The following is an 11,737-nucleotide window of genomic DNA, read 5'->3' as shown; positions in this document are numbered from 1 at the left end:
TCCGCACCCATAAGAACCTTCCCATAGCCACACATTTCAATTCTCCTAACCATAACATTAGTGATTTGAGATGCACACTCATAGCCAACAACTTTAAATCTCTTAACGATCGCCGCATTTCCGAACTCATACTTAAAACACAAAACCCACACCATAGGCCTTAATAGAGATATAGACTTTCTCAGTGATTACAACTTCCCATACAATTGATTCTCACCATCTCTTTATTCTGTTCTATATCGATAGCTAATATGTGCTTTCCTTATTTACACCTCTTTATTATTATTATTTTTATTTTTATTTTTATATTTTTACATGTATATTATTTAAATGTATATATTATCTTTATCTGTACATTATATAGCCTATTTATAAGCCTATAGGTTTATTTAGGTTTGTTTTTGTTTTATTCATATATTCCATCTTTTACTCTTTAAGACTTCATAATCATTTACTTATTGTGTAGTTAAGTCTGCTTCCCACCATATTGTTCTACTATGTACGCTTAATTAAGAATTGTTTAATCTATAACACCACTATCTCTATACTTGACCGCTTTGTTCTCTGTCGGATCTCTCTTTATATATTACCGCATAAACTATTAGATAATTGGCCTATAATCCGTCTACACCTCTATTGTATTGTTTATATTGTACAGTATAGAACTTGTAACAGCCAACTTGTACATTCAGTAAAGCTGATGAAGGCCAGAGGACTGGCCGAAAATTTCTTTCGAAAATAAATGAAGTGTTCTACAGTATACATGCCTTGTTGTCATAATTTTTTTTTAACGACTTATATATATATATATACATACATACATACATAATAATCATCAAAGACAGGTATACATACATACATACATACATACATACACACACACACACACACCCACCCACCCACATACAAAAGCTTGTGTAATAAACAATTCCACCATAAACTGCTTGTAGTGTTTTTATTTTATGGGTCTACTAGACTAACACTACTCTATTTACTTCTATATTCAATTGAAAAACAAAATTTAATTCACGAAAGTGGAAGCGTTTTGGCGCAGCAGTTTCCCAGCCTCAAGTTTGGGGTTTCAATCCCTCGCTGTGTATTCAATAGCCACCAAGCTACTTCTCCACTCCCACCACCTGCAAGCCGATTCTTCATTGTTCAATGTCATCAAATAATTCACTCAACATTACCTGGGATAATGCTTCTTGTTCTATTCTTGATATTCTCTCCTCATAATTGGCTTTCTGAGACTCATATTGATGATTTATGGAATGCATGAACTGAAAAAAAGATTAGATATATTTCAAGCTTATGTTTCCAAATAGCAAAAAACATGTGGCTGAAAATGCAATGATGGCTTTACTGCAAGTTTCAAAAGGATTTCAACCCCTGTAAATTTAAGATTTCAACCCCCGTAAATTTAAGACCCTCCTCAACCACTGAATTCAGCCTTCCTACCAGAAAATTTTTCATGTAACCGCATGTCCTATGATACATATTTGGGGCTTTTCCCTGTACCTGCTTTTTGTGGAAAAACACTCTTTTCTTCACCCAGAAATATAAATGGGAGAATGAATGAAATTGGAAGTGCTGTGTATGCAGTAAACAGGAATAATCCACAGGAAGCGGAGGAGGATCACACATTGTGTATGATTGATACTGTATCCAAAAAACAAGTAAAAAAGCACTTTGCATTTTGACATCTAGGCACGTAGTTCAGTCTTTGGTTGATGCAGGTGGAATTTCTGAAAGATAGGGTGAGACCGCCAGGACCTGTAAATTATTTTTCAAGTGCACCCTCTAATTCAAGACCCATCTAATTTCTCTAATTCGAGTCCACTTTTTCAAAGAACCAAAATTAAAATCTTCAACCTTTTAACACAAAAGCTAGCCCTCTAATTAGAGACCAAACCAGAGACCACCCCAAATGTTTAGGTCCCAAGGGTGGTCTCGAATTGGAAGGCAAACTGTATTTCATTTTTTATTGCAATATCTCACATTGACTCTTGCCATGGTGAACTGTGCAGCAAAGGTCTGGATAATGAACAGATGAATTAAACCTATTTATGTGACACTTAATATCCTAATTTACCAAGTCACAAAAAGAGGTGGGCAGTAAATGGGAATGTTCAAAAAAATATTATTGCATCACCTTGAACACCTCAAAATTTTGATAGGATGAAAATAAGACAGTGCGGATCAAAAAAACTGAATTATAAGGTTGTCAAAATGACCAAACTATAATTAGGTGATTTTGATATGTTTGAAGTTAAAAAAATGATTTTTGATGTCATAATTACATTTACTATACTGTCTTACATTTTCAATTAGTCAAAAATAAAAAACATATGTGAACATACAGTAATTTTTCTGTTTGCCTTCTTGCATAAATATTTATTTTAATCGATCGTCTCCCACCTGAGTATGTTATAGCTGAGACAATTTCCTTTCACAAAATATTAGCATGTTTTTTACTATGTATTATCAATTGTCTACTGGAGGTCAGTGCCAATGGGTATCACCAAGGCAGCAAAATAAATATAAATCTGTTACTTTTTACTTTTTACTTGTATAGCACCTTTTTTTTCAGTTACGAAGCACTTAAGCTACTCTCCACAATAAGTCAAAAACATCCCCCCACCTTGAGGAAAGCTTGCATAGAACCAAACCCAAGCATAGTGTGCTAACTTAACTAATGCAAAAAAGCAGTAGAAAAATAAGAAAACAAACAAAACATAAAAAAAAAAAAATACGATCTAAGCAAGGTGAGAGGAACTATTGAAAAAAAGGTGTGTTTTTAGATGGGCTTTTAACTGCCTAAAGCAAATCACATGATCTGAGAGAATTAGGCAGACCATTCCAAAGACGGCCAGCAATTAAAGGGAATGAATTGTCACCAATACGATGGTAGACCGGTCCAACAAGTTGAAAGATCTTGTTAAGCGCACATAGTACATAGTGTTAGCCAATTGGAAATATATAAAAATGGTAGACGCCAGAAAGTGATTTGAAAACAAAGAGGGGAAGTTTAAATTTAATTCTTTCCTGTACAGGCCACCAATGAAGATCATGAATAAGGGGAGATGTATGAGTATGTGACTTAAAAGAAAAATTAGTCTAGCAGCAGAATTTTGAAGATTCTGCAGGGTGTAAATCTCTTTTTAACAGGCCACTGTACAGTGAATTGCAGTAGTCCAGTCTTGAAAGCACCAGTGCCCTCTCAGCAGCATGACAGGTATGAACTTCCCGATTCTCCATAAGTTTCTTATATGCCTACTAGCATTTGACACTTGTAGGCTGAGACCTGCTGACAAGTCAATAGTCATTTCAAGAGTGCGGAAACTCAGTCTTCTTTTCGTTCAGCTTCAGTTTGTTGCCCAACAACCACTGCTGAATATCAGCAACACAAAGGGATAAGGTCTGCAAATTGGAGACAGTGCTGCTACGATTGCTGGGGTCAAAAGTTACATAGAGTTGAAGAAAAAAGTGGAATTGAATGACATAATGCCTGATATTATCTTTGAATGGACAAATGCAGAGACTGAATAAACATGGGCCAACAACTGAACCTTGGGGCACTCTATAGGCTAGGGGATGTGGAAGAAAGCTCATTTCAACAGATCTCCCGGAAATTGGGATGGCTTCCATCTTGGGACCCCCTGCCCAACTAGAGTACACAAGATACGCACAATACTTACTTTCTTGTGCTTTTCGCTCTCAGCTTCCCTTGATGATTCAAGAGTTGACACTTTATCTTTCAAACTTTTCTGATTTGAACGTAAACCATTGTTCATCTGCAATAAAAAAAAACCCAAAACACATTGATGAACTATGATAAGATATTAAGTAATTTAAAATAAAAATAAGGCATCATAAAATAACATACTGAGTGTTTCCATGGGAAAATATTATACTTTATATTATAATACATAATTTTACCATGCTGTTTACCGTCTATAATCGATTTGATTTCACATTGTATACTGCATACATAGATTCAAGGCATCTGATTGGTTAATATGCGAGTAACTATCACTCCTATGACGTAGGTCGGATGATCCCAGGGAAAAAATACTATCACATTAAATGATAGTACTTTTTCCCCCATTGTGATGTATCTCTAGGCCTCACATATTACGTTCCTGTGTAATTTGATGTGCACAGAAGTTAAAGAGGACTGTAACCTCCACGACAACAGAGATTGGCACGTTTGAAGTGGGCCTAAGACTATTTGATGGGTACTCTTTTCATTACTTTTTAGGCCTTGTGGAATCTATATGTATTGACTGCTCTAGATTCAGGCAGTAAATTACCTAATTTCATTAAAAAAAAAACCAGGATGTCACTTGATGGTGGTTCTGTTTGGCTATTATACAGTACCAGAATTCATCAATTTTACCTCTTTTTCCCCACTGAGTTCCTTCTGTAATTTGCTGATTGTTTGACTATTCTTCTTTTCTAATGTTGATTTTTCTTTCAGTAAATTCTGTACTTGGATTTTATATTGCTCACATTCCTCTACTGTCTGCTTGTGTCTTGACTCTGACTCTAACCTCTGGAAAAAAAAAAAAAATTAAATTATTTCATCAACTACATTGGTTCTTGAAGACAAACAAAATCTTGACACACGTTTATAGGTATACATACATACATACATACATACATACACACACACACACACACCCACCCACCCACATACAAAAGCTTGTGTAATAAACAATTCCACCATAAACTGCTTGTAGTGTTTTTATTTTATGGGTCTACTAGACTAACACTACTCTATTTACTTCTATATTCAAATGAAAACCAAAATTTAATTCACGAAAGTGGAAGCGTTTTGGCGCAGCAGTTTCCCAGCCTCAAGTTTGGGGTTTCAATCCCTCGCTGTGTATTCAATAGCCACCAAGCTACTTCTCCACTCCCACCACCTGCAAGCCGATTCTTCATTGTTCAATGTCATCAAATAATTCACTCAACATTACCTGGGATAATGCTTCTTGTTCTATTCTTGATATTCTCTCCTCATAATTTGGTTTCTGAGACTCATATTGATTTATGGAATGCATGAACTGAAAAAAAGATTAGATATATTTCAAGCTTATGTTTCCAAATGTGACTGAAAATGCAATGATGGGTTTACTGCAAGTTTCACAAGGATTTCAACCCTTGTAAATTTAAAACCCTCCTCAACTAGTGAATTCAGCCTTCCTACCAGAAAATTTTTCATGTAACCGCATGTCCTATGATACATATTTGGGGCTTTTCCCTGTACCTGCTTTTTGTGGAAAAACACTCTTCTCTTCACACAGAAATATAAATGGGAGAATGAATTAAATTGGAAGTGCTGTGTATGCATAAACAGGAATAATCCACAGGAAGCGGAAGAGGATCACACATTGTGTATGATTGATACTGTATCCAAAAAGCAAGTAAAAAAGCACTTTGCATTTTGACATCTAGGCATGTAGTTCAGTCTTTGGTTGATGCAGGTGGAATTTCTGAAAGGTAGGGTGAGACTGCCAGAACCTGTAAATTATTTTTCAAGTGCACCCACTAATTCGAGACCCCTCTAATTTCTCCACTTTTCCGAAAACCCAAATAACAATCTTTAAACTTTTAACACAAAAGCTAGCCCTCTAATTGGAGACCAACCCAGAAACCACCCCAAATTTTTAGGTCCCAAGGATGATCTCGAATTGGAGGGCAAACTGTATTTCATATTTTATTTCAATATCTCACATTGACCTTTGCCATGGTGAACTGTGCAGCAAAGGTCTGGATAATGAACATATGGATTAAGCCTATTTACTGTATGTGACACTTAATATCCTAATTTACCAAGTCGCAAAAAGAGGTGGGCAGTAAATGGGGATGTTCAAAAAAATATTATTGCATCACCTTGAACACCTCGATATTTTGAGTGGATGAAAATATGACAGTGCGGATCAAAAAACTGAATTGTGAGGTTGTCAAAATGACCATACTATAATTAGGTGATGTTGATATGTTTGAAGTTAAAAAAAATGATTTTTATGTCATAATTACATTTACTATACTGTCTTACATTTTCAATTAGTCAAAAATACAAAAAACATATGTGAACATAATTTCCTGTTTGCCTTCTTGCATAAATATTTATTTATTGTGCTCTGTTGGCTTGCCATAGTTAAATGTATGCAACAGGTGAACACACCTCAGTCTGTTCATTTTTGACCACTTTGGTGAATCACATATTTTGTTTTAGGCACTTATAGTTGATGTACATGAATAAAGCACTATGTAATTAATATAGTGCATTACTGTACTTTATTTCAATATAAACAAAATCAACCAAAGTAAGTAAACCAAAATAAAAAGTGTCTATAAATGAAGATGAGTGTAACAAAAAATAAATATAATCACTCATGCAACCATAGGAAGTAAACCAAAATAAAAAGTGTCTATAAATGAAGATGAGTGTAACAAAAAAATAAATATAATCACTCATGAATCTCTTTATAATTCACTCAATATTACCTCTTCTTGTATTCTTGATAATCTGTCCTCGTAATATGCTTTCTGCAAGGAAAGTTGAATTGATAAATCAACCTCCTAAAAAAAAAAATATTAAGAATTAGATATCTCATCCTTACATTCCTGGCTTGTTAATCACACCCTCCCTAAATTCATCCTTATCTGTAAACCTTTCCATCAGATTCTTCTATATCTATTTCATTAAAAAACTTTCACATATGGTAGTACCCTTGCACATTCCTCATTTTTTTTAAATTGTATTTCTCTATTCATCCTCATTTTGCACTTAAACCTGCTTATCACCTTTTTCTTATTCATCACCAACCTTCCATGCTATTCTTCACAACTTACCTTTAGTGTTAAGAATTTTCCTCCATCTTTTGGAAGCAGATAAAGAAAATTGCCTGCAAACGAACAACTCAATTCTTTAAATAATTATCCCTTTATAAATGAACAGTGAATACTAATATGCTGAATAATAAAAGTAATTGCATTAAAAATGGATGAATGGAACATGGTAGGGAGTGTATAGGCATGTATATGGGGTGTATGTGCATATTCCTAAATTTGATATCAATGTCCTTACGTCTAGCATAATTCCACACTTTGTTCCCACCAACTTGTAATGCGTACATGTGTTGCGTTGTCTCGAAATGTTTGGTTGCATGTAGTGGACAACCAACATCACCACAATTCAGGCAAAGATACAAACTCTGTTTTAGAAAAATAATTACAATATGCACAAGATAAAAATGTTATTACTGAACACAATATATAAAAGCTATTACTAAACACAAGACATAAATTTTACTTAACCCTTTGAACCCTAAAGGCCGGAAAAATGGCCGCGCGCTTACGCTGCAATAACCCTAAAGGCCGGTATACCGGCTTTGTGGGTCAGGTAACGTTATTCGGGGTAATCACCTGACCAGTATGAGTAATGACGTAATTTTGTGACATCTTCATTCCCAAGTCGTTCTGACAGCCTTGTACGTGATGATTTTTTTGAAAAAAACAAATTTATATTGAATAATTCGACAATAAATGCCAACGAGCTTTTTAATTGATAATTTATGACTCCCAAGAATATATTGATGATGACGATTATCCAGAAAGTGATTTGGAAAGTGATAGTGAGGTAAACAGTGTAGTTTCTAGCCCTAGGCCAGGCCGATCACGATAGTGCTAGTGCCAGCAGACGGCGGTAGTGATGATAGTTGTACATCATGTTGATGGATGGCTATGGTAGCGGTACAGGGCCTAGGAGGTGGTGGTGATGATTGTAATAAAAAATAAGCATATTTTGTCCAAATAACTCAGGGTGAGGGTGCTGCAAGATGTAAATAATGTAGGGTTCAAAGGGTTAAAAATATCATATTTATATTGCAGGCACTTACAGTACACATTTTTTAAAGTAGTGCAGTTAAACATCAGAATAGGAAAGATAAACAACATAAAAACAAAGTCTAGAGAAAACTAGAAAATTATATAAATTAATAGAATTTCTTTATTTAAAAAAAAAAATTATCGCTTGTTTAAGAATTTGCAATAATAAAATATAATACGAGTCACAATATCTATCTGAATTAATTGATTACAATTAATAAATGAAACGATTAGCATTTTTAAGTGATGCAAGTCTCATATTATGTCACACTTAATGGCTGATTCCATGATAAATGAACGAGAAAATGTTATCTTCTTACCTCTTGATTAGTACAAGTGAAACATTTACTAAGTTCCACTTCTAGGGGTTTAAAAATCCCACATTCTGGACAACTGTCAAAATAAAAATTGACAAGAATCAGGGTGAATAATAAAATCATTATTAAGAACGTACTGAGAAATCATGATGATAATGTAATTGTGTCTGTAGGTTCTAGTAGACGGGAGCATTCTTTTACCTGTCCATCAAAACAGCGACTGGGTGGACCTTTGGACATGATTTTACCTTTTGACGGTCTTAATTAAGGTCCCCAATAACTGGCAGACATGTTGGATGTGTTCCACACACTACATGTGTGGTGATACAGTGGTAGTTAAATTAATAACAGAGGTCCCCTATAGACCAGTAATCAATATAATACAAGATTTTCTAGCAACAATTGTACATCGCATGATCCATGCACATCTAGTATCAGGTGTTTTTCAGTTCTTTTCTAGGGTTCGAATTTATGGGCGAATATTTCTGATGACCTAAAAAATAAATTCACATTGAATAGTTTTAAATATCACACTAAGAAGTCTTTGGTCTCGGTATACGGCAATTAATTATCTTTTGCTTTCTCATCCTTTCATTTCTACTTGAGTCTTAGAAATTATGTGTCTGGTCTTGTGGTCTTGTGTTTTCTAAAATAAACGAATACAAAGCTGGATTGGAATTATTTTAATTGTATCGGTATCTCAAAATTTTTAAATTCTATTAGTTCTGTTATTACTACCGGTCATTTTACCAACTTTTGTTTAAAGGTGGCTACGTCTTAAAGCTCTTGTTGAACTCACTGTAGCCTCCTTCCATACAATGTATTTGTTTCAATTCTTTTGCATTCTTATTGTATATTGTACTACTTTATTGTATGGAAAATAAAAGTATATTTGATTTGATATGATAACCAAGGGATATGCTTATAATAAGGCTTGACTTACAACTTTGTATTAGAAGACTAAATAAAGAAGGTCATCCAATTTAGTTGCAAAATGATTCTAATCAACAAACAATAAGAATCGTTTTTTAGTTGAAACAAACACAACAGCCTCCCATTTAAGTTTTAATTACCAAGATGTTTTTGACGGTGGTGATGATAGTGGTTAAAATATTGATAATTATGATGATAGTGATAATAAGATACTTATGATAGTCATGATGATGATAATCATTCTGATCATTACATTAACATTGTGTGTATGCATTGCTACCTCTCTTTCAGTGGAAGGCAGCTGGCATGAAATGTGTGACTGCAGAGCAACTCGATATAAATATCCCCTGCATCATCGAGTTTTCCAGAGCATTTGGTACAGAATTTCTTAAATTGTGGCATTTCTCCCTAAAAAAAAACACAATATTTATCACCGTTATTAAACAAATTACCAATCAGCATAGTTGAACAGAGAAATGCTTCCATTTTTCCAGGATGAATGTATATAACTTATTGATGAGGTTTTAAATATTTTTAGTAGTTTATAATTCAACTACAATTTTGAAATATACAGTATGTGTATTCACAATTCAATTAAACAATTAATTAGAATTATTTATTAAATATTATTTCCAATTTGAGATTAGACAAAAAAGTACATAACTAAGACGAATATAAAAATACAATGTACAATTATTATGAACCCAATTGAATTTAATTACTATTATTAACAAATATTATTTACATCTTGATGATAACGACAGTGGTGGAGATGGTATGACAACACAATGACAATATAGGTGACGATTGTAAATTTGGTAAACAATGACCTTTGTACTATCACTTTCAAAAATGTTTTGTTACCAACCTCCACAAAAGCAACATATTTCAGGACACATGGCTGATTGTCAATTGAATTGAACACCTTTCCATTGTACTGAGAATAAAACTCATCAGCTGAACTCTGAAGACGTAAAGAAAAGGAAATGCAAGAACATAAATTAAATAATAATGGAAACATTTTTCTGTAAATTACTTTTTTTGTTGAACCATTTAATTGCTTATCTTAGCAATTGTTTCAGCAACTGCTTTGGTCACCTTTTTTCAGGCTAATGAACCCTTCTCATGGCTCCAGACTGCTTCTTTTTCCTGTGTTTTTCTGTCCAGGACCTGGAAAATTTTCTATTTTGGTATATGATTATTTGCAACAGCTTGGACAGTTACCTCAGATTTGTGTAATATTTGTTTGTGCTTTTCAATATCGGTTCTGTGTTCTTTGATTCTGGACCTATTATTCAAACAGAGAACACAAGAGGGGCACTGGGACAAAACTTGTGTTGGCGCACTCACTCACCACGTGAATGACCCAATCGAAACAAGAGTTCATTAGACTGAAGAAAGAGACCGAAGCAGTTACTGAAACCATTGCTAAGGTAAACAATTAATACCCCATTCAGACTAGCATCGCATTGCGATCGGTTGTAGCAATTGCGACACCCAATCACACCCAATCGCAAAGTAAAATCGTGTCTGAAAGCTATGTAATCGATATCACAATTGTTACCCGTTTCGATTGGGTGCTACAATCTTTATTACTCCCGATTACCACGGAATCTGATCGCAATGAATAAACGAATTCCACAGGCACTGTTTGGCTGAGGTCAGGCAACATATAGGCCTAGACACTGGAGGCCTAGGCCCTAGAATGTAAAGTTTGCTTGTTCGTTGATTTCGATCGGGAGTAATCAGTTTTGGATTACCACTGATTACATCGCAACCGATCGCAAGAGAGTGTAGTCTGAATAGGGTATTAGTGGTTCAACAAAACAGATCATTTCCTACTACACTTTATGGAACCAGATGACTGTTTTCACAATCAAATTAAATGTAAGCTATGTAAAATATACTATAAGAAAAACACGATTTTCTCAACCTTCTGTATAGTCAAATTTTTAAAATAGCAAGGACAGATTGCAAGAGAGATGAGGTCGGTCTTTCACCACTGTGGTGGTGGTCATTGGAAAAAGGTATTTTTTATTTAATTATTTTATAAGATTTATATATCACACATATCCAGATAACCATTCATGGGTCTTTTCCCTGGTCATTGGATACAAAATCCATCATACACAACATGTAGCCTCCTCTGCTCCCTGGGGAGTATTCCTAGTTCTGTGTGTAACCAGCACTGCCAAATTTCATTCCAAATCATTCACCTCCTACCTCTCTGATGATGACATAATTAATGTCAAAATATTGAATCCCAACACGATGGCGTGTATTTCAATACTTGGAGTATGTATTATACTTTCCGATAACTTCACTTTCCTTTCAAGAAATAATGGCTCATTGGTATCATATTTTTTAAGAGAGTACCACCCAAAAAAACCTGACAGTAGTTGGTTAATATTATTAAACATTAATCAAACATTAACATTAAATAAAATTTTAAAACTTACTTGCGTATGTGAATAACTCCTTCCACACTAGGGTTTCCAGAATAGAAATGGATTTGTCCATCGGCTGTTTCTGACACCACCAATTCACCACTATCAACTGCGCAGCACTGGACGTTGCTATACAAAAGA

At 34.4% G+C, this 11,737-nt stretch overlaps 1 protein-coding gene across 1 annotated transcript in view; it reads right to left on the bottom strand.

The window, feature by feature from the left end:
- The window catches only part of LOC117119768 (BRCA1-associated protein-like), a gene marked incomplete at both ends in the record, with an annotated part of 11,573 nt that extends 1,460 nt beyond the window's left edge, over positions 1–10,113 (bottom strand). Inside the window, 10 exons of the mRNA XM_033264651.1 lie at positions 1,191–1,280; positions 3,699–3,794; positions 4,400–4,555; positions 4,983–5,069; positions 6,517–6,591; positions 6,865–6,917; positions 7,100–7,226; positions 8,220–8,292; positions 9,430–9,557; positions 10,018–10,113. Coding sequence (XP_033120542.1) covers positions 1,191–1,280; positions 3,699–3,794; positions 4,400–4,555; positions 4,983–5,069; positions 6,517–6,591; positions 6,865–6,917; positions 7,100–7,226; positions 8,220–8,292; positions 9,430–9,557; positions 10,018–10,113 — 981 coding nt within the window. The remainder of the gene's footprint in view (positions 1–1,190; positions 1,281–3,698; positions 3,795–4,399; positions 4,556–4,982; positions 5,070–6,516; positions 6,592–6,864; positions 6,918–7,099; positions 7,227–8,219; positions 8,293–9,429; positions 9,558–10,017) is intronic.
- Between the last annotated feature and the right edge of the window lie 1,624 nt (positions 10,114–11,737).

This window comes from Anneissia japonica, unplaced genomic scaffold (assembly GCF_011630105.1).
Source record: "Anneissia japonica isolate Jap-2015-1 unplaced genomic scaffold, ASM1163010v1 scaffold284869_len16126_cov117, whole genome shotgun sequence".
Taxonomy (NCBI): domain Eukaryota; kingdom Metazoa; phylum Echinodermata; class Crinoidea; order Comatulida; family Comatulidae; genus Anneissia; species Anneissia japonica.
The sequence above is the reverse complement of the archived record's forward strand: the minus strand, read 5'-3'. Positions and strand labels throughout refer to the sequence as shown.